Genomic DNA, 23,498 nt, shown 5'->3' on the forward strand with positions numbered 1-23,498 from the left:
CCCAGAGCTGGGGCTGGGGCTGGGGCTGGGGCTGGAGCGATCCCAGGAGCTGACAGCCGTGTCGCGTTATGGATTACACACACCAGATGCAAGGAGCTGGCGAGGTTCTGAAAATCTCAGTAACACTTTTTAATATACAAGAATCAAAAGTACAGCAGTTTTACAATGTAGGAAAATTTAATACATACTATATAAACAACATATTTACATCAGAAATCACTAGGACAGTGGCATTTTTTTTCACAAATATAAATTAATATTAATTACTGTGTTTTGTTTTAAGTCAACAGGTTTAAAAGTCCCACAATTTTACAGTAAGAGAGTCCTTCTCTCCCCTGCAGGAGGGGGAGCCAGGGAGGAAATGGATGCAAGTAGACTTAGGACTTTTGTGTGGACCCTTTCAATGGTCTCCAAGAGCTGTTAAATATCCACTTAAGTTGTACTGTACCAACAAGACCTGTTGACACCAGGTTTTGGTCTGTGGGATTTCCATTGTCTAGCATGAATTTACAATGGACTCGAGCTCTGCACCATATCGAACAGGGTCAGGCTGAGAATGTCTTTAAAAAATAATAAAGCCACACAAGAAGCTACTACTTTTTTTCCTGCTATGAGGCTACAGCCGATCCCGTAGCTGGTTTGGTAAGAACAGCTGCACCAGATGTTGACACAAGCATCACACTGACATCGATGGATGTGGGCCTGTCTCCTCCCAACCCTCTTGACATTCAACTGACTATTCCTGAATCACTGATTTTGCAGTCCCCGTTTTAGGGTGCACATGGGAGGGCAATTATTTCTCTAGTGTTTATTTTCTCCAGCTTCTGTAAAACCAAAGCCAGCCAAGACACACCTGCCACGACAGAACTAAACAGAATCCATAGTTCAGCATCAGGCAATCGTGATTTTTGAGCATCATTCTCAGAAGGACCTGGATAAAGTTTCAACTTTGCATTTTCCTTTTTTTTATTTTAAAAAGAAAAATCAAAACACTTTTCATACTGATTGGAACTAGCGAGGGCCGAAGCCCTCTAGTCGGACACCGAAAATCCCTCTCTGGTGGGGGAGTCGCATCTGCTTTGCAGCAACCTTAACACTGGTCCGGCTGGTACTGCCTTTTGCTACAACTTTATGGCACAAACACTGGTTAGGATAGCAATGTTTGATGAGTGTGAATAAAGAGTAAATCTCTCTCCACCCCATCCAGTGAAGAGCTGCCTTCTGCATCTACATGATGAGCCAGCTCCTTTCTCTGAAAAGCAAGGACCTCTCTGCAAATGCCAGCATGTGAATGCTTGGCTGTCACAGCTTATTGGAAACGTGGGAGGACTGCTCAATCCTGTCCCACCCTCTTCTCCCCTCTGTACCACAGCAACTTAACACTACCGGGACTGCCCCGAAGGAAGCAGCAGCTGGTTCCCCACCAGCCAGCAAAACCGTTTACGTTTGCGGGAAGCTTACAAAAAAAAGGAAATTAAAGAAAAGGGCGCCAAGCTTCAAGAGACTGACAGGATGCACAACTTAATGGAGCCTGGTCCTGTCGCCCCATGATGCCCCCCACTGTCCCTTGGCACTGAAGGGGTTAAATGAACAGGACTGAAGAACTGGATTCAGTGGCCCAGACGTGCCCTATGCTGGTCATGGGGACTCGCTATCACTTCATTGTTCCCAATTTGCCGCAAATCACAGTGACTCTGTTACGGTCTAATGGGACGCAGGCGCCCAGTGAAACCAGACAGCTCAGAGTATATGCAACGCACCATGATCACAGGCATTTCAGAGCACTTAACTCGCTCAGTGCCAAGCAGACAGGACATTTGGGAATAATTAGTGTTCATCTGTGTGCAATTTCCAAGTGGCTAACAGGAAAACTAACACCTTGTCCTCAACCGCCTGCAAAGCAGTGAGGCATGCCCTTGACACCCACCTTTCAAGAAAATGCCATGATTTTGCCCAAATAAGGATCACGCTGGCACCCTTCCAGCAGCCAGCGGTCTACACTGGAGCTGCCTCAAGAAGAGCAATTTGCAGCCAGCTTCGTCCTTAATATAGAGAGGCAGCACTCAATGGCCTGGCTGCCAGGGTCCAGTCAGACCCTTGCATGTCACCTGGAGGGGCCTCGACTCCTTGCTGTAGATGACAGCTGCTTTGCAGAAGAACCCCTGGCTGTGCTTGGCCAGCCGTCTCCGCTTTGCCCTCCTTTGGCTTAACAGAAGTGTTGAAGCAAGTCCCTGCAGCTGGCTATTCCCCCTACACCGCGCAGTGTTTTCCTAATACTTTGAGAAGTGCAGCAATGCTGGACCAGGAACCATCCTTCTTCCTCACCCCATTATAAATTCATGACCTGGGGCACCGAGGGTTGAAAGCAGAGTCTGGGACCCCTCTGCCTTCCTCCTTGGTCTGTTGCTCACCCAAAATATAAGTGCTAAGCCTTTGTGCAAGGTCCCACTGTAACACAGGGGTTCATTCAACACAGCCACTTCCAGCTTCTCAAGCATTACTACAGATTGCTGGGACTTTGGCAGAGGTGACCAGCCCACTGCTTTGTGCAAACTGTGGAAAACTCTGGGCAACCAACTGCATTCAGATCCAGCTCTGCCCTTCCCCGGGGACACCCGTAGGTGCCCTCTGCCAGCACGCTGCACAGCTTCTCATCCTCAGATCACTGGAAGAGGTGTGATCCATTTTGAGGTGCAAAGGAGGGATGGTTTTCCCCAACGGCTACAGCAGGTCGGTGCCAGAGAGGAGAAAAGCTAGGATTCCCTGACACCCAGAAGCATTCCTGTGCCCTGGGACCATGCAGCTTCTAGCCGAAACATGCCCTGCATGCGCATCTGAAACGTCCCGACTGCCAGTATTAAGTGAGAAAAGAGGGGTTTTGTTATGGATTCCTAAGCCCATCCGCTGGGAAATACTGTCGCCACCTCACCCCCACTTCCCTTCCCACTGGGGTGAAGAGTGAACTGAGCATTCATAGGAGTCTGACCTTCACCTGTTCCACACCTCCAGTGGATCTGAGATTTCCCAGCTCCTGCCCCTAAACCTAATGTCTTCCACCCCCATCTGTGCTGCAGGAAGGCGTGATGACACAGCAAAGCAGAGCCACCCTCTTTGAAATGGATAATGACATGAGAAATGATAACGTGGGCAGGAAAACAATGGACTGTCACCAGCACCTCCCTGCTCCTACCTTTTCAGTCACTCTGGAGAGACCTCAGGACCGCCCTCCCGCCCCCAGCTTCCTCTCCAAGGCCTGAGAACCAGTTCGGTTATGTACTCCAGGAGGACCCTTTCGTCTCTCCCCAAATCTTTCCCACCCCGACCACGATTTCATCTGAACCTCAGCCTGACTGGCTTCTCTCCACCCCACAGCAGCATCCGTCATGTAACATCAAGTCAGACGGGGCGCACAGAACCATCCGCAGAGTCCTCAGCAGCATCAATCCACACTCTTAGTTGTGGGGAAAGCTCTGCAGCTGTGAAATACTCACAAGAGTCTGTCAGATTTGGAAAACAAAACTCTAAAGCAAAGGATGATACCTGCACCTCCCAGCAAAGAAGGGCAACAGATCTGGTTCCAAAGCTCAGCTGGAGAAGGGGGAAGTCAACAAGGAATCCAGACCAGAACTAAGAGCTGGGGAGAGCCCCCCCGCCTGCTCCCTCAAATCCTCTGTCGCCCAACAGGATGATAGCAGCATGTTCAGAGTCTCCGGTTACCGGTGTGAGAAACCAGCTGCTCTTGCATCAGACCAAACATTTCAGACGTGCTCTCTTCCTCCCGATCGCTTTATGTTTTCCGCATGTTCCAGTTATAATCTGGATTGTTTTTCTGTTCTAATGACCTGTCCAGGGGCGACCGGTGATCGAGGGGCGACTTGGAATCGTGAGGGGATTTCTGAGACGGGGGCGAGCGAGGGTCCGAGACTTGGGGGTGAGGAAGGGGAAGCGGCTGTTTGTAATCCCCCGATTTGTCTATGTGGAAGGACCGGTAATGGTCCGAAGGTCCCTGGCCATGGTATCCCATGGGTGGCCTGTGATCCGACATCCTCCGGAAATCCTGCTGGTGGTAATTTTGGGGCCTGAACTCATCGGATCGTCGCCGCTTGGAATCGTGATGGTGTCTAGACAGAAAACACAAACAGGAAAGTCAGCTCGGCAGCAGGCACTCGCACAGTTCCTCCCATCCTGAAGGACTCCACGTATGGGCTAATTTTGGCATCTGGATGACACTTTGGTGACTTACATAGCCCTGGAGGTGTGCTCTGCAGGCACACTGGACAACCCACCTTTTCCTGAGGAAATATAAACAGCACAGAAACAGCAGAGATAGTGCCATGGGGGTCTACTCGTAAACAACGGGAAAAGCAGGTGCATCCTCTGCGCTTATTTATCCAACTCATTTGCAAGTTAAGCAAATCCTAATTGCACACCGTTACACCTCACCCACTGCTAGCTAGGCTGGAAGGCAGCAGCTGATTGTTAACAGCCCACAACTACTCCGTGCAAAGTGCATTGGAGCACATTCAGGAAGATGATTGTACCCAGCTGAAACTGCTGGATACAAATCAGGTAGACTGTCACTGCCCAATTTAGAGATTACATCCCCTTCCCTTGCCATAAGGCCCACGGGACTTCAAATAATTACCTCTGTGTGCAGGGGAGAAAGAAACTAACCTTGGGACAGGGAGGAAAAGATTTTCAGGGTGAAGCCAGATGAAAGCTGGACATGGCTGGGATGGCCAGAGAAAAGGAGAAACTGAGGGAAGTCATTTAAGAAGTTACCCAGTCAGCTTCCAATAGTGTCTGACAATTCCTGGTCAGGAGCACAAGCAAACTAAGAGCTAACAAGGGATCAGCACTCTCTTATTCAGAGATTGACAAAGGGGGCTGGGGGGGAAGACAACTACAGTCCAGATGCCAAGGCAGAAATGATGTCCAGCCCAGCGTAACCCAGCAAGCCAGAAAAAGGAAGAAAAAGCTCAATTAAGCATCAGAGCTTGTGCTCGGACTGAACTCCATGCCAAGAAACCCAGGCAGGTCACTGAGCTTCTTGGCTCCCCCTTGTGGCAGCCAGGACATAAGGAAACCAGCAGCTTGGTGACTGGTTACCAGCTCCTTCCAGCCTGTTTGGGATGATCCAGATGAATAGTTACCTGTCGTAATAATCTCTGTGTCCTCTGTGGTCTCGCTCGCTATTGTACGGCTCATACGGCCTCTTGCGGGAGAGGTTATTTGGTCGGTAGTTCCCAGAGCTTCGGTGAGGGTCGCCGCGAGACCGGCGATCCCCATAGTGGTGATCCTTGTACCAATGCTGTTCGTACTGGTGATGCCGATCTCCACCCCAGACCTGGTTGCTGTTACCACCATAGTTAAACTTTCGATCTCTCTGCCAGTCGCCTCGATCTGCAGTTTAGAAAGTATGGGCCTGATGGTTTCATTCAGACACGGGCCTGATGGTTGTACCCCACCCTCCCTTCAAGGTCAGGCCAAAACATGACTCAGGCTACAAGCCTCAGTGACATGCTTAAATGTTAATTCACCCCCTACTTGGAGCAGTGGTTTCTATCTGTCCCATTCAAGATTTCAGTGTAGCTTTGTGGGTCTTACAGGGCTCTCCTGAGGCTTACATCCAGGGATGCTTAGCAAACTAGTAATAGCTAAAAAATACCAGGAGGGAAGAGGAATCTTTAAAAGGGGTCTTGTGGCAACAAAATGAAATTAATTGGGACCAATATAAATCACATACAAGGGAAAATGTCCTAATTCTATTTTCCTATATTGTCCCCGTTCCTATAGTACCTGGGTAACGTATATGGCTAACATCTGGTTGGTACTTTCTCTCGTCATCTCCTCAGGGAGACTGGGACACTTCCAACTTGACTGGACAAAAGCTCCAGGGGATTTACCACTGGAAGACGACCTGGGCTGGGGATGAACAGTGGACCCGGGAGCACCTCTCTTTGATGCCCTGGTATCAGACTCACCTGTGTTACTGAAGTGTCTCTTGTTGGGGTGGCTGTAGTTATCCCGCTGGTGGCCATGCATCTGCTGCTGAGGGTGGGAGGGAGGCAGGTGGAGTTTCTGAGAGTGCAGGTTGTGAGGCATATGAGACTGAGACATCACAGAGTCATGGCTGGAGCCTGGCGGTTCTGCGCGAAATGGCTTTTTGGCTCCAGACATATCCTCCTTCTTCTTCTGCTCCTGGAGAGGTCAACGGAGAGATTTACAGCACAACAGAAGGCACAGAAACACCGCTCTCCACTTCAACTGCCAGCCAAATGCCTCGGGCGGGCTGTGAGCAACTGCTCTCCTCAAACAGCACCAATAACGTTAACAAGAGCTGAGGCAGGAGAGACTTCCAGTGAGGAGAGAGCGCTCTACCCAGGACAAACCCCTCCTTCAGATCTTACCTCCTCCTCCTGGGACCTTTTCTTGTGAGCCATCTTGTAGAGCCTGTGCAGTTTTCTGGCATCAAATTCTGTGAACTTGGACACAAAGATCCATAGGTTCCTGAAGGGACATGAAGATTTTTTTCTGTTAATTATGAAATAGCAGCATAACTTCTGTCTTCCTCATTAGAACAGTGGTACAAAACACAGAGCTCGCATCCTTCACACTAGTTTTACCTGCACACACTGAAACGGCTGGTTTTTCGTTATCAAATTACATTGCACAAAGTAGAAAGTGCATAATATACATCCTAATGGTGCCAACAACAATATTCTCCAAATGTTATTTACAGTAAAAGAACCTGAAGGCCCCTCCTGAGATCATGACCCCAGAGTGCTGGGCACTAAGCTAAGACATTCCCTGCCCCGAAGATCTCACAGTCTAAATGTACAAGAGAGACAAGGATGGGAGAAGTGACGCGCTGGGAGTTATACACCCCACTTCACATATGAGGCACCAATTCACTAAGATTGAATGCCAGAGTTTCATATGGCTTATGAACTAAGCTAAGAACTGGACCCAGGACTCCAGAGTCCCACTGCAGCAGGTTAGCCACAGATTTATCTGTCCTCCAAGACAGTCTTCCAGCTTTTCCATCAATATCTTTGGTCTGGTCTCTCCTCAGATGGTGAAACTTAACAACAGACCAAAGGAATTAATAAATATGGGCGCAAAGACTGGAGAAAAATCCCTTTCATCTTGGAAAGGGAACTGTCAAGACTAATCCACCCACCCGCCCACACATTTTAAAAGGGAAAGTGCCCTCTAGCTGTGCTTCTAATTCAACCTCATGGGAGATTTAAAATCCAATATCCTTTCCCTCACTGATGTTGTTAAACTACTTTGCCTACTCCACTCAGGTGGGACAGTGGCTGTCACCTGTCTGGTTTTTATATAACGGTATTTCAAGATTATATCTGAGTGGCGAGCCTAGACAGAAGGAGTTAGCCGTTTCAATCCAGTTCCTCAGACCAGAGTACCCCCAGGTTTGTGTACCCACCAATCTGCACATGTTTTAATTAGAAGATATGGTAGGCACATTTAGCTTAAGAGTGGTTTGCTTCAATTTAGCTCAGGCAGATAAGGAAGTGACTTAGACTGATATTAGTACCTCTTACACGTAAGTAAGGGTATGGATCAGGGGTCAGCAATGGAGCCCCGGCCCATGGAGCCCAGGCTGCTTGTGGCAGGTGGCCAGGAGGCTACAAGCCCTGCTGCAAGCAGCCTCCCAGCTACAGCTGGGAGGCTGCAAACAGCTGCACAGGGCTCCACAGCCCCCACTGGGTTCTGGGGCCATAGTGGCTGCACACACGGCTTGGGGTGCACTCTGGCCCCTCCTGCACTGGGTGCCCCAAAGTGAGCATACAGCGGCCACTGTCATGAAGTCAGGACTCCAGGCCCTGGTGCAGCTGTTCGAAGCCTCCCAGACATCTGCTGCAGCTGCGCAGACCCTGGGCCAGCTGTGGCAGACAGTCTGCAAACAGCTGCGCCAGGCTCTGGTGCCCTGGCTGGGCTCTGTGGCAGCGGAAACTTCGCATGTGCCTCCGGTCAGACGATGGGGGAGGAACCAAGGTTGTGCTGCCCCAGGCCCCTTCCCTGCCATGTGTCCCAAGGTGCATGTGCACTCGTCCCCAGCAACAAGGATCGGACCCCTTGCAGCTCCCCTACCATCTACCTTTGGCATGCCAAGTCGAGGCATGGGTTGAGGTTGGGGTGTTTTTGGTACTCTGGCCAAAAACACTGCTGACCTGGGTATAGATAAAGCCATCATCTCAGAGCTGTGGAGTCTCAGCCCCTCATTTCTGAGCCGGTAACTCTAGAACAAGCTGGTGAGAAAGTCTGGGAATGCCACACAAGCTGGACTTCCTTTGCCTCCAGGACCGTAAATCCAGCATCCTCTGCACACTCCTTTCATTTCCATATTCACAAACTCACCAAAGAAACCCAAAAGGCGTGTTACCTTCTCCACAGCTTAATGTGATCCTGGTCATTATACGCTTTAAGGCACTCTGAGATGCGATCCCCAATTTTCAGGAGGCAGTTGCGGGTGTGCTCCAGCTGTTCCTGCACCATCAATCCCTTATCTGGCTTATCCAGTTGCTTCAATGCCTTCTTCACTGGCCTCATCCTCTCTTTGCACTTGGGAGAGGCAAGACAGAGCAGAACTTTGTTAATTTTTTTACTGGTTTTGCTAACACTTCTTGGGCTCATCATGGCTGCAGAAATTCATTCATACTGCCTCTTAGCTTTCTCTCCCTTTAAAATAAGGAGACGTATGCTACAGAAACAGTCATCTGTAAGACACTTTATGATGTGAGGAGGCAGAGATGACAGTCTCCTCACAACCATCTACTTACCCAATTCCCTTCTGGAGGCCAATAATTTGTTCTGCAGATACTGAACATGCACTGAGCCTACTATCCTACTGCTCACATGGACAAGCAGGGAAGAGTTGGAGCATGCCTACACTAAATTAAAGGCACTGGTTCAAGGGGCATTCAATTTAAAGCTGCTTTAGCCAATTGGGAGAGTTTTACTTATTGGTTCAACAAAACTGGAAGAAGAGAGAGGAAACCATCATTATTTTCTACTTTCTGCATGTGACCACATTTTGCATGTAGTCGGTAAGTAACTTGCGTGCTGACTGTGGGTCTTGGTTATAACAAAGGAGAGAAATGCATAAAAAATTAAGAGGGACCAGAAAAAAAAAAAAAACAAAAAAAAATAAGAGGGGACAGAAAAAAAAAAAAAACAAAAAAAAATAAGAGGGGACAGAAAAAAAAAAAAAACAAAAAAAAATAAGAGGGGACAGAAAAAAAAAAAAAAAAAAAAAAATCACAAAAACCAGCAAGGGACAGCTGGGGCGAATGTAGTACTTGAAACCAATAAAGTCATCTTCACAGGCATCCAGATTTCAAGCTCATATCCCTGTAGTTATGTAAAGCAAACAGATAAGAGTCTGATGTAACAGACTGTCTTTGGGTCTGGTATTGCAGTCACCCATGCCAGGCAAATGTGCTGCTGCAGCACACTCTGCATTGCTGAGTTTTCCTTTACAGAGTCTGGGATGCACTGGCAGTCGACCTGGCTCAGTGAGCCACAGCAGCTCCTCCAGGCCATAAAAGGTGCTTCTCAACCCTCACCCATCCCCCTTTCTCTATGCCTCCAGCACAGGAATAACCTGTTAACTCCTTGGTTACTGAAGGAAATGGACCCCCACACACAGCTACAGGGGCACCTTTGGCTGATGACTGTCAAGAGAGCCATGGGAAATATAAACCTTTAGTATGGATGAAGAGAGTGCTGCAGTTAGTCAGGGTGCTGCACTGCCCCTTCTAAGCCTCCATTTTACATTGTTTTGGATGAAGGGATGAAGCAAGCATTACCAGTGCAACTACATGGGGCAGAATTTAGAAGGGAAGTAACTCAAATCTCTCCTGCTTTATTTCAACATTGTGATGGTTTTCTGGGAGGATGGAAGCACCCAGGTCCCTATTTGGAGTCTTCAGTATTCCTCCATGTCAGGGCCTACGTGAGATCAGCCGTCTCCACCCCAGGTGAAGGTCTGTTTGGATTCCTTTGGGAGCCTATTCCCAATGCTCTCAAATTAGCTGGATGGAATTGCTGCTAAACAATACAGAGAGTATGTTTCCCTCTAGAATGGAAAGCAGTAAGTCTACAAAACCCTCAAAGGCTTCCCGTGCAGAGAGGAGTCCACATTAGGGTAACAACTGGTAACTGTATTGTGGCATCTTGGCACTGAGATAAATAAAGCCCCAGAGAGTAACTGAAAGTGATAATTGAGTGAAGGCACATCCTAGCTTTCCCTCTGCAGCTCTGGTCCCCAAAAGAAAATACTCACTATGCTGAATGTTTCTTGGTCCAGGTCATCATCCTCATCTTCACCAATGGGGATGGGTTCACTTCCTGCAGTAATGTGCACAGGACCCTGAGATCTCTTCCCTTTACTTCCAGATTTTGCATCACTGCTTTTGGCCTGTAAGAGAACAAAACTCTTGATTTTGAGCGGTCCCACTAACTACTCTCCTTGCCTGCCTGTCTTACTGAAAACAGTTCATAAACGATACGCTGCTATTTGGCACAGGTTTCTGTGGGTTATCTTTTCATAGATTCATAGACTGTAAGGCTGGAAGGGACCTCAGAAGATCGGGTCCAGCCCCCCTGCACTAAGCAGGAAAAACAACTGGGGGTCAGGCTGACCCCAGCAAGGTGACTGTCCAGTCTCCTCTTGAAAATTTTCAGGGTAGGTGATTGCACCACCTCCAGAGGGAGCTTATTCCAGTCTGGACACCCTGACTGTGAACATGTTTTTCCTAATGTTGAGCCTGAATCGATCTTCCAAGAGTTTCTGGCCAAAAAATCCCCAGTGGGGATTCCCTTTTGCAAACAACTAAATCCTCTGGTGCTCTGGCCAGGAAATGAACCCACACAGCAAGCAAAAGCTGTACCACTAAGCCATCAACGCCTGGGCATTGATAGCAACTGTGTTTATGGGACCAGCTGTATAGCTGGGAGAGACAAACTTCTGGGACTTCTGGATGCCAGTATACAATGGTACCCAAAAGCCTGTCTATGTCCCTCCCAACACTACAGTTGGTCTAATAAGACAGCAGCCACAAAAAAACCTTCCCTTTCAGATTTTTCCCAGATATTACAACTGTAACATCACCCCAGCACTGTTATTTCCCATCCCTTCTGCAGATCTCAGGGTGTTTCACAAGTGAAGAAATTAAGTTTGTGTCACCCTTGTGTAATCTGGATACGAGTGAACTCATCTGTGAGGACCTGCGGACAGAGTACATTGGAGATGTGGAACGTGTGCCCCTACGAAGGGTCAGGTTTCAGCACAACAGGAGATTTAGAAGGGCTTGCAGCTCTATTTGAAGTCAGTCGGAGCTGCGTGTCCTCAGGACCACTGAAAATCAAGCTCAATTGCTCTGAAACTGGGTATTCAAGATCACTGGCCACTACTGAAAAGTTTGACTTAAGTGCCTGAGGTTACACACAAAATCTTTTAAGAGTCATCAGCACAACTGTTTCACAGCTCCTGGTCCTTAATGTTAGCTTTGAGGCCAGGCTGCACCCCACTGGAAAATGAACTTTACACCAGTATTTTCCAAAAGATTGAAGCTTTGACTTCTAACCTAAATTTCAGGATGGACTGACTATTCAGTACACATCCATTCCATGAGCAGGTGCTTCTAAAAATCATTAGGCATCCTTTTGTCTAGTCTGCATCCTGCCCACGGCAAGTGACTAGAAATTCAAGTAGAATTTTAGCCACGCTTTGTCCCAAGCCTGACACTCGCGCTGAAAGAATCACAGTCAGCGGATATGTGAGCAGACATGACATCACATTGTGGTGTCTGTGGGTCTTGGACAGTTGGGTTATTCTGGGTAGATTTTACTTAGAGGGGATTGCACAGGGACCTGCCAAGCCCAGGACCAAAGTCCAACACCCTCAGGCTCCCGGCTCTTCTCGCTCTGTTCACAGATTCCAGCTATTCTGCCATTTTGTTCCACAGGGGTCTGGGACACACATTGAATAAACTGGTTTGAGCCAAATCAGTTAAATCTGATACTACATTCAACCAGTTTCAGACATTTTCAAACCAGTTTATGTGCACTGAGCATCTGTTCTGTTACAGGTTTAAATCAGTTTCTGATCACTTAAACCGGTTTGTGTGTAATGTCTGTCCCTAGCCTTGGGGATTCCTCCCTGTCTTTCACTTTCAAACTCTGCAAATATGTTACACTTTCCCATTCTTCTGTGCAGAAATTTTCTTCCTCCTTCTCCAACTAAACCTCTCCATGAACTTCTGGGGGCTTGAAGGGGGAATAAGCCCTCTTCTGAATATTATCCTTTGGGATCTCATCCCTCTCTCAATTAAATAGCTCTACAAAATCAATACGCATCAACAGACCTGGGATTTGAATATAAATCCTGAACATGATTCAAGGCCTGGAACACCTGGATCTAAAGGCTCCACATGAAACACAGCCAGTACCTTCTCTTTCTTATCCTTTGTCTTTTTTTTCTCTTTGTCGCCTTCCTTCTCCTTTTTAGTGGTTGTCTGTTTCTCCTTGTTCTCTTTGTTCTCTTTCTTCTTCTGTTTCTTTTTCACTGGGCTCTTTTCCAAACCATCCTCCTGGAAAATCAGTTACAGCACAGACTGAACTATTGCTCACAAAACCAGAGTCCCTCACTTCACACACCCTTGCTTCTACGAAGCACGTGTTCTTGAACAGCAGCTAAGTCTTCCAGCTCACTCAGTTTTTCCTTGCTCCTTTTAATCTGAAAGCAAGGCCAGTGCAGTAATCCCCTATAAACTTTCCCTCTTAAGGATATGAATTAAATCAACCTCCAGCTGTAGTGGGCTGGCAAAATACAAACCAATATACTGTTCCATAATCCAATTTACCTGTCAGGAGTACACATCAGATAGCTCTTAACACAGCAACTGATCAGAAGCACGAGCAAACCTTCAAACTGCATGCCAAGCCATGCACACACAGACTCCCTTTCATGGAACAACACAATCTTGATAAACTTTGCTAATAGTAAGCTTCCTGATATGGAAAGAATTCTCTCCTTTACAGGGTCAGAAGCCTTGATCTATATCAAAGCTTTATTACCTCCTCCATGCACAAGTTAAGCCCACTGCTTGGGCAGATCCGCTAATCTCCTATGGAAGTTTAACACTAGGTTTTCTGCTGGTCACTGGAAGCATTTGCTCTAGGTGCTGTTCAAACCTATCTTCTGCAGCACCAATGCAGTTCAGAAATACTTGGAAAAGCCACTTCAGCTTGGATTCACCCACCTTGACTTCACCCTCTTCTGATGGGTTGTCAGAGTGCCGAGGCGAGGACAGTTCATTCCCATGCTCATCTTTGACTTTAGGGGCTTTATTCTCTTTCTTTACACGTGGTTTCCTCTTCTTTAGTTTGCTCTACGTAAAAAGAGAACCCAGTTAGGAAACAGCTTCAGCCAGCTTCCTGGAAAGAGAAAGGCCACTTTTCCTTCAGATGCTCTGGGCAATGGAAGGTGGCAGCAAAGGGCAAAGAGCACCACTGACGGGTTGTGAGAACCCACAATCAGCCAGCGGCTTTTATGTGGGCTAGAAACAGAAAATGCATCAGAGGCCTGAGAGAGCTATCCTGAGTGCAAAAAACCCTACCGTGAACGAACAGACTGCTGACACTAAAATGCTACTGACAGGACTAAGAAGGACTCAGGACCTGCTACCATTAGGGGGTCTTCCAGTGAGTCACACATCAAGAGCACTCACTTACAGGTAAGAAAAAAAGTGACAGGCCTGTAAAGTTAGCAGAGGGCCATATTGGGTTCTCTGTGTCTTATCCACTAATACCCGCTCCTTAATCTTGTTTTAGTACGATATAGTGATCAGAGTTCAGACACATCCATGAACCCCTCAAACAAACTATTTAATGAGCTGGACATTTGGGTTGTGTTGTTTCCTTCTACACAATGTCCAAATGCTCGTGGGACACTTGGCCGCACTCTCACCTCTTCCCCGTCTTTCGTGTTTTCTTTCTTCTCTAGATCTTTCTTCAGCAGTTTCAGCAGATAGTCGACTCGGGTCTGGAGCTGCTTTCCCTGAGGTTTCTTATCTGTCTCAACAGGTAGGATCTTTTGATAAAACAAAACACCAACACGAACCTATCAAACCATGAAGGGAACAGGTACATACTACTAATCCCCTTCCTCCCACCCAGGAAAGCAGAGGAGCCTCAGGGAAGCTACTTTAGCCTGGCTCCCAGGCACAAACAGCACTCAGCACAAAGCACTCTCGAGATGTGAAGGGCTACCACACCTCGACTGTTACTGAGATGAAAGGGTATGTGTGAGCACAGCCTGCTAGGACCCTCCATTATGGGTTACAGGAGGCCCTCTCCAGCTTGATGCGAGTCAGAATTAGAAGAGTATTTCTTTAACCCCACTGAACTCCCGCAACCGTGTCTGTGGCATTCATTTCAGTTTTAAATTGCTTTTCTTTGCATCGCATGTGAGGGAACTCAGTCACATCACGACTCAATCTGATCTTTGCTCCTGCACATCTGTATCCACTAGCAGCGGCATTACCTGAAGTTGACCCCAGAGCCTGAACCACTGTCATTATACTGGGAAGAACTCTTTATACTCATTAGATGCACAAGGAAACAATCACTAGGGCCAGACTTCGTAATACTGTGCAGTTCGCCACAAATACCATTGTCATTGCTTTCCTCACACGTCGTTACAATGTGGTTTATATGGAGTGGTTCAGAGCAAATTCATTGCCAATCAAGTAACATAACTCTGGTTTCTGGTTTCCACCAGGCACGATGCAGCATTCCACAAAGGTCACAATTTTCCTCAAAATGTTTTTCTGAAGCAGTTCAGAGAACATCTGCTTCTGAAGCAAAGCAAACGTGTCTCCTTGAACTTGTCAAGGAACCATAGCAAGCAGCATCCCGAGACCTACCTTATCAGCTAACTTCAGTTCTGGGTCCGTTTTAATTAGCTCCCAGTTTCCATAGCCATGTTCATAAATTCCAACTAACAAGCGAGAATCCTCCTCCACTCCCCAGTCGACATCAAAATGGGCAGCTTTGACACGACAGGTCAGGCAGTATCTGAGGGGAGTTCAAACACAAGACGGGGGTGAGGGGCTCATTCAAGGCTGTGGTGTAAAGTAAAACCATATTCCCAAGCTATCTTTTGGCCATCACAAAACTCAACCCCCCCCCATCTGTGCACCCAACTGTCCACACTCACTTCTTCCTTTCCTCAGGGTCTGTGGGAATGGATTTGTGCAGCATTTCAAACTCCTCCTCATGCTGGATGATGGATTTGACGTTGACTTGGACTCCAGAAATCTTGATGGTTGGGCCCCTCCTTTTCCCAGGCCCTTTGCCTGCTCAGAAGCAACGAAGATTTCAATGTAAAACATTAATGAACAGACTGGAAAAATTTCAGATGCAATAATGGGCTTTTAAGTCCTCCCGGACCTAATCTTTAGAAGTATGTACACGACTTTGGCCCAGTGCCATGGGAGCACTGGAATGTTTCTGGGTGGTAATTGAAAGCACAGATCTAATGAAGGATGCAGGCTTTGGGTTGATTCCAGCCCAGAAAGCAGTTAAATATGCCCTGGTTTTGTGCTTGGCTTCATGCGCCAACCTGAAATAAGCTGATGACTTATTTCTCTCATTATAAGCACCATCTGAAAGATGCAAGGATTCAGAACTGGATTAGCTTTCTACAGGTGAGAGAAGCAGCAAAATTTAAGCTAGCTCTTATTCTTCAGTGACAAGACCACTGCCGGCATTGTTGCTAATCTGACCCACCATCTCATCTAGAACAGGGATACTTCCCCCAGTAGCACCGTGGATCAACACAAAGACGCCAGTGCAACCAGCATGCAGTGCTTTCACTCACCCTCACCAGGATTTTCTTTCAGCTGCTCCTCATATTCTTGCATCGCTGACACGCAGCTGTTGTGAATAAGCTCCCCCAAACGTTTCAGATCAGCTACAGACTTGTCCACCAGCTCAGCATCCCGGGCAATGCACTCCAGCCTGAGAAAGGGGAAAAAAAGGACCAAAGGCTTCAGGCTCAAACTCTGGCTGCTAACAGTGCTCAGATTATATAACTCCAAGCCTCCTTGCTAACTGTACGTGGTATAACCTCCCCTGCATGAAGAATCTCTCTCTGAGCTTTTAATAATCCATCACATTGCACACAGTCTATTTTTCAGGATTCAGGCATGATGCTTTCCAGATAAAACTGATCAGTTCCTATTATACTTGGGAAAACATTTATTTTAGCTCAACTTTTTTTTTTTCTTTTTACATTAGCTGCCCTTAACTGAGAGCCAAAACATCTCTCTCAGTGTCAAGGGCATCTCTGAATTAGCTTTTCATGCTATGACTCCCAAGTGTCTCACCCTTTTTTGTCCAATGCACTGAAATTCCTATGTTCATCTTTAACAAGGGTTAAATCCTGGAGTAATACCGCTTAGTTGAAAGGCCATATTAAGCCTTAGTGCCGTGTTTCTCAAGTAGTCTAGATACAAGGCACCCCTCAATAGACTTGAGGCACCCTTTGAAAATGCCATCTCTTAGTTTTCACTCTTTCTGACTACAGAAAAGTAATAGCACAACTCTTCTGTTGCCAAGAACTCAGACAACACTATGGATTTCTGACACTACGTTTTTAACACTATGGATTTCTGTTTGAAAACTATGGGTTGATCTCATTAATCATGTGTGCCCACCTAACTACTAACATTGTGTGGCACCCCACAGCACCCTTGAAAGGATCTCAAGGCACCCCACAGAGCTGCTGCCTCAGTGTTTCAAAGTTCAGAGTAGATGCAGCAAGAAGCAAGTTATTGCTTAACTGTGAGCTGGACGAGGATAAAGCTGTTTAGCAAGATGCATGCATCGGCACCCTCCACTTCCACTGTGCTGGGTTAAGATACCAGATTGCAGAAGATGGGATATGATGCCACCTTCCACAGAGCCATATACAAGAAGGACCCAGCATCCCACAACACAACGCAACATTCCCAGTCCCAAAGAAATACCCAGAATGAAGCATCTCTGAGTACACCTGGCTGTAAACAAGTTCATACCAAATCCACTAGTTGTTCAACAGGGCAGGTACATCTGCATGTAACCAGCAGCTGCAGAGTTTCCCATTAATTGTATATGAAGCCTTTAGTTTATCATACTCTAAACGTAATGCAGCCAACTCCATTTAAACTGCCTGTGAGTCGTCTGAACAATTCAGTCCTCTGGACAACAGTGGACTTTCCCATTGTTAAAACATAGAGAAAACTCCTGGATGCATCTGGAGACTCAGTCGTTGACTATCCTCCGTTGCTCTAGACTTTCCCTGCACTATCTGAACTTGAGATAAATGCTCCCTGCTCCCAAACACTCTGTCCCCCACAACAGAGCTGAAACTAGCTAGGATAAAAATGACAAGGGTAATAATGACAAGGTGTAAGGGATCCTGACATCTCAGAGCCTAAGGTAATGGCCACTGGGGACAAGAGGACATTTCCCCTATAGTACAGTATAGCATGATGTTACTGGAGATGACTTACAGATCTTCACTGAAAGCTTCTCCAGTGACTACAGATGCCAGATCAGGCAGACTGTGTTCCTGTACCTCCAATACAGAACTCCTACTCTATTATCCCTGAATGCAACGACCCAGTGAGGTTTTGCTCCGTCCAAGCAGCCCAGGGCCTATCTACTACCTTGTAGACATCCATGGACCGAGCAATGCATGGAGATTCTCATGTCACCAGATTTAAAAGTCTCCTGCTCACCTCCCTCAATAACATCACATTTATAAATGCATTAGCCCAGATAACTTTTCTCAAGAGCAGAATCAATTTGACACTTACCTTTCAAGAGGAAGCCCGAATTTCTTATATGCCTTGATAAACCTAAACAAAAAAACCCAGACAAATCTCAAAACAGAATCAATGTAATATCCAGCCCTACTTCTCCATGAGTCTTTGATTCTCTAGGATTCATAAAAGGGGTCTTAAATGTTAAATGCAGTTGAAACATTGAGGTGTTTCATGAGCTCCCACATCCTTTTGTCCAGTCTTCCACTTCCACTGCCTAAGCATTTCACAGAGCTGTTTTGCAAGGTTTAATTCATTAATGATGGCACAGAGCTTTGTAATCCTTGGCTAGAAGGAGCTGGAGGAGGACAGAGGGTTACTATTAATGCTGGGCATTTGTCACAGTGAAAAAAAAGGACAGTCATAATTTTAGTTAAAAAGAACTGTCTTGGCTCACACTGTGCTAGTAAATATTAAGTTTATTTTCCATGGAGAAAAGTGGTGTTAAATAAATGTCATTAGTAATTTCAAAGCTTATGCTGTAAACATAGAAAACCACTGAAAAAAAAGAACCAAATGTGAAGCCATCTAGCAACCAGTCTTGTTCATTAGCAGGCAGACAAGCCTGAAACGGTTTTATTTTTGTAAGGCAGGGAGGGGAGTCTTTTACAGTCACATGGCGTACACACAGCGACAGATCTAGAGTTTGCCAACTGTACCCCAGACTGAAGAATACTTCCTCTCTGAGTAGTCCCAATGACTTCAGCGACCGATCAAAAAATAAATAAAAAAGGAGTAACGGCTTTAAAAAATCCACCCCAAAAATTCCTGCTCACTCAGCTTTCTCCGCCTTCTAAAGAGTAAAACTCTATTATATTCCACAATGAAACACATTCATCCCTCCATACAATTTCAGGGTTGGTTTATAGTCACTGCAACAAGCTAGTTATCGCAGATGTAAAATCCAGCAGCTCAAAGATGCAAGGAAGTTGCAGGCTTGGGACCAAGCCTTGGGATGAAGCTACAGGCTTGGGACCAACTGGCTAAGCAGAAAAGGACCTGAGGTTACAATGGACAATAAGCTGGATACGAGCCAGCAGTGTGCCCTTGTTGACAAGAAGGCTAACGGTGTACTGGGCTGCATTAGTAAGAGAGTTGCCAGCAGATCAAGGGAAGTAATGATTACCCCCTTATTTAGTCTGGAGATGAGAAGACAGAGGGAGGATTTAATAGCAGCCTTCAACTCCCTGCACGGGGGTTTGAAAGAAGATGGAGCTGGGCTGTTCTCAGTGGTGACAGAACAAGAAGCAGAGGGCATCTATACATGTGCCCTGGGGTGGAGGGATTGGGGGAATTTTAGAGTGGCTCTGAGAGCCACTCTAATTAAAACACTCACAGTGTCATGTATATTCAATGTCCCGTGCTTCAAAATGGCAGCAGAGATACCTGAACTAAAGCTCATGGGAGCAGATGTCTGGCATGTGTCTAGGTGCCCAATAGGCTCAAGTTGCAACAAGGGACATTTGGTTAGATATTAGGAAAAACTCTCTCACTAGGAGGGTGATGCACTGGAACAGGTTACACAGAGAGGTGGTGGCATCTCCATCCTTCGGGGTATTTAAGGCCTGGCTCAACAAAGCCTTGGCTGGGATGATCCAGTTGAGGATGGTCCTGCTTTGAGCAGAGGGTTGGACTAGATGTGACCCCCTGAGGTCCCTTCCAACCCTCATTTTCTATGATTCTGTGATTCTAAGTTGGTGAAAACTCAAGAAAGCCTCTTGTCCCTCTCTGGCCAGGCCTTTGGACACTGCCTTCCAATAAAGCTCCTTTGGAAAGGCTTAAGAGGTTAGAGGTAGTTCCAGCTTGGAAGTACAAAAACAAAAAGGTGTCTTGGGATTCTGTGAGCCAACCACACCGATACATGTAATATGTTGAGAGTGGAGGATACCTCATTATCACACCAGTTATTCTTGGGTTATTATTCTTAACTGAACATATCAGTTTGCCTTTTATTTAAATTAAAACTGAAAGGAAACGTGTCTTCCTGGAGGTGAATTTGGTGCTCAGGAACATTGCTTTAGCAACAGTGTCAAGATCAGAGATCTTGGTCTGAGCCAAGTGGCAGTTCAAGCTTCCCCCACGCACCCTTGCCTAAAACCTGAATTAGGCATACCCACTTGGAGGCTGGCAATTTCAGGAGTGTTTTTGGAGAATTACAGGTACGTATCTTGCTGGAGCCTGACTAATGACTATCAAGCTCATTTCAAAGGCCATCAGCTGGAGGCAAGCCCAAGAGCATGGAAATTCAAAAAAAATGACAGGAGCCAGGAAAACAGGATTCCTCCTCCTCACAATTCCTGCATTAAAATAACAACAGCCTTCTGAAGGCACAGAGACGCATGTAGTGCCACCACCTAGAATGGATTAATCCCAGAATAAATGTTTGCTCCCCCAAAGTATAGAGGACACCTGAGAAGAGGGATTTTCAGAAGATGGTGGCTCCAGTCCAACTAAGTGATTCAACACTTGCAAGTGCTTTGCTCGGGAGGGAGGGAGGGACATAACCATGGTCATGGCTGTATCTACACAAACTCGCTCTTCTCCCCATCTCCTGCACACAGCACTGACCTCCTGATTTCAGCATCGGTGAATCCTTCCACGGTATCCTTCCTCACGCTCCGGGGACGGCCTCTGCGCTTTGGCCTTTTTTCATCATCAGTGTCATCGGTCTCACTCTCCGACCCAGAAGACCTCTGAAGCCTCCTCTTTGTTTCAGCATCCGACTCACTGTCATTTGTCTGAGCCTGAAACGTGGCAAGAGCGCAATACTACTGTAACAGGAACTACTTTGCTATCTCATTCATTTTTTTTGCAAGGCAACCTGCATGCAACTCCTTGGGCCAGGCTAATTCCAAACACTTTTGTGATAACACTGAAGGTCCCAAAGTCAAACTCCTAAACACCAAGGTGCCAATGATGATCTCCACTTCCCCAGTTTCTAGAAACCCAAAGTACCCAAGCACTGAATCAACCTGCTTTTACAGGTTTGAAGTCAACGCTTCCTATGCACCTTATCTAAAGCATGGGAATGATACACAAGTTCCCTGTACTAATGGAGTTTCCTACTTAAACACCTAACTTGGAAAGGGTGCTCTCTTTTCTGGAAACCGTGGTGAGCTGTGAAGCTCAGTGAGGAGATGGAAAACAAACATCCTGGAAATAGGTAAGGTTGCCATTAACAGTGCTGTTCAGAGTACTTGATAGCCCACTGTCAAACAACCATACATGGTAGAAATGACCTAACAATTGCTGGCTCTGCCAATTCCTTTATTTCTATGAAAACTACCAAAGTGAAGTGCCCAATGTAGATGGAAGGAGGGGCTCAGCTGGCCCTGCAAACACCCACAGACCTAAGTGGAAAAGAAGGAGCAGTTCCCTTTCAGCAATTTGTCCCATTTACACCTCAAAAATAATCTCTAATCTAGCCTCCACCAAACAGCTTGTTATTTGGCCTTGTGTTAAAATCTAGATGGATTCCACAGCTTGTATATTTTTTTCTGTAAAGCACAAAATGAGTTGGACACATTACTACTTCATCATGGATCCAAAGGTTGTACCACAGACCCAAGGTCTAACGCATACGGCACACAACAGACCTACCATCTGATTTCCACTTTGTCTCAAATGCCCTTTGACAGGGATGGTCTCAGATCCAGAAAACTATTCACACCAGAATGCCTTCTCCCTACTCTTTGCCTCCGGTGATATGCTCTCCCAGCTGCCCCCCATACACACTGTACCTTTTTGGTAGAGCTCCGGATTCTGGGTAACATGTAGATTTCCTCCAGCTCCTTCTGTCGTTCCTCCTCCTCGACTTTCTTCCTCTGCTCCTCAGGAATGATGTCATCCCAGTCTCTCTGGGACTTCTCATCCAGCTCAGTCTCTTCCTCCTCCATGGTTGCAAAGTTGGCCACCTTTTAAGCAAAGGCACACCCTTAGGGTTGGAAGCACCCACTGGCAATCTTACCAGAGATTTGCTGGTCCCACCTCAAGTTCTCTCTCGAGGAACTTTGCCAAGGCTTAAGTAATTACTTTATAACCAAAGTCTTTCTGTTCCTATTTTTGCCTTCTCTTCCAACTATCAGTAGGAACATGAAATTTATAAGCAATATTGAGGCTTCAGCCTCAGCTTCTGTCAGGTTAGCCTCTTAGTTCCCGAAGATAAGTAGATCGTGTATTTTCCCTTCCTCAAGATCACTTATAAACATATCTCTAGTTTTTCCCATGCATCAAACTCATCAGGCCCTTGCTGGGTAAAGACAGTTTCTATTTGCTCCTGTAGAGCCTGCCAAGAGATTGGTTAGAGACTTCTCATGGGAAGTCAATGTGGGGCTGGGCCAGTATTGATCAGATCCGTCCCTTCTTCTCAGTGAACTTCACTGATGTTGAATTTGGCAAGGTTACTCATAGCCCTTCAACTCACCCACTGCTAGGGAGACAGACAGTCCCTCTCATTCTCCTGTCCTTAAGAAGCCTATCTGTTTTATACCTTGAATTGGGACAGGAGCTCATCCGTGGCGCTTGTGGACACTTCGTTCTCTCGTGTTTCAGCCAGGCGCAGGATCTCATCAATATCCATTTCCTAAGAGGCACACAGGAACAGTGTAAAACCAGAGTGAGATGAACCATGGAAAGGAATGGGAGGTTTCACGGCTATACTGGGGGGGGACGATTGCTAAATATGCATCATGTGGCTATGAACAAAATAGAGGAGGTTTGGGAGACCAGCTAGTCATCTGTAGATACTTAAAAGGTGTTATGACTGAGGTCAGGGCTTAAAACCTTTTAGGTAGGACAAAAGTATAAATAGGGCAATTATTTGGGTTCATGAGCCACACAGGCAATTTTGCTGAGCTGTTGTGGGCCAGATAAGCACCCCAGTCCCTCTCCCCCTCTAACAGTTCACTAAAACTCCCTATGGGACCATGGGCGGGGAGAACTGTTTGGGAGTGGGATGGGTGGGCGAGGCCAGGATCACAAGGTGGGGTTGTGGAGTAGTGACAGCACGGGGCTGAGTCCTGGGGCAGAGCTGCAATCCATTGCCCACACGCCCCTGCAATGGGTATGGGCTCCACAGGCAGAGGCATGCAGGAAACAGATTATGGCTCTGCCCCATCCCAGACCCGCTCCCTGCATGCCCCTGCTCCTGAAACCCTCGTCCATCTCAGGGGCATGTGGGCAGTGGATTGCAGCTCTGCCCTGGTCCTGTGCTGTCACCACCCCAAGATCCCAGGGTCTCCTCCCCCCACCCGTCTCGTTCCCAGACACCACACCTGACCAATGTTCCCTCTAAGGAGTAGCAGTCTGTGAGCGCGCCGCCTCGGTCTGTGAGCCCGCCACCTCGGTCCAGCATGGGACACTTATTGAAGGGGGCTGGAGGCCAGGGCCTAAGGCCCGGAGGCCGGGGGCTGCAGCCGAGGCCGGGGGCCGGAGGCTGGGGCTGGGGGCCGGACCCAGGGGCCAGGGTCTGGAGCTGGGGGCCGGACCCACGGGCCAGGGGCTGGAGCTGGTGCAGGCTCCGCTGGCTCCGGGGAAGTGCTCCATTCCCCCGCATCAGCGCCAGGGAGTGGAGCACCTTCCCAGAGCCAGTGGAGCCTG

At 47.2% G+C, this 23,498-nt stretch overlaps 1 protein-coding gene across 6 annotated transcripts in view; it reads right to left on the minus strand.

The window, feature by feature from the left end:
- Positions 1–269: 269 nt before the first annotated feature.
- Positions 270–23,498, minus strand: part of CHD2 (chromodomain helicase DNA binding protein 2) — an 83,846-nt gene continuing 60,617 nt past the window's right edge. For 4 of the 6 annotated variants that reach the window (XM_019504038.1, XM_019504034.1, XM_019504039.1 and 1 more), the window contains 16 exons: positions 22,390–22,482; positions 21,641–21,814; positions 20,469–20,644; positions 17,895–17,936; positions 15,914–16,053; positions 15,251–15,389; positions 14,958–15,108; positions 14,000–14,122; positions 13,280–13,421; positions 12,480–12,622; positions 10,313–10,447; positions 8,411–8,589; positions 6,411–6,510; positions 5,985–6,201; positions 5,154–5,403; positions 270–4,121 (listed from right to left, as the gene is read on the minus strand). In XM_019504038.1, coding sequence (XP_019359583.1) covers positions 3,788–4,121; positions 5,154–5,403; positions 5,985–6,201; positions 6,411–6,510; positions 8,411–8,589; positions 10,313–10,447; positions 12,480–12,622; positions 13,280–13,421; positions 14,000–14,122; positions 14,958–15,108; positions 15,251–15,389; positions 15,914–16,053; positions 17,895–17,936; positions 20,469–20,644; positions 21,641–21,814; positions 22,390–22,482 — 2,538 coding nt within the window. In that variant the 3' untranslated portion in view covers positions 270–3,787. The remainder of the gene's footprint in view (positions 4,122–5,153; positions 5,404–5,984; positions 6,202–6,410; positions 6,511–8,410; positions 8,590–10,312; positions 10,448–12,479; positions 12,623–13,279; positions 13,422–13,999; positions 14,123–14,957; positions 15,109–15,250; positions 15,390–15,913; positions 16,054–17,894; positions 17,937–20,468; positions 20,645–21,640; positions 21,815–22,389; positions 22,483–23,498) is intronic. The other 2 variants (XM_019504036.1, XM_019504037.1) reach the window with 2 other exon arrangements.

This window comes from Gavialis gangeticus, unplaced genomic scaffold (genome assembly GCF_001723915.1).
Source record: "Gavialis gangeticus isolate Ggan-Ray unplaced genomic scaffold, GavGan_comp1, whole genome shotgun sequence".
In the NCBI taxonomy this organism is placed as follows: Eukaryota; Metazoa; Chordata; order Crocodylia; family Gavialidae; genus Gavialis; species Gavialis gangeticus.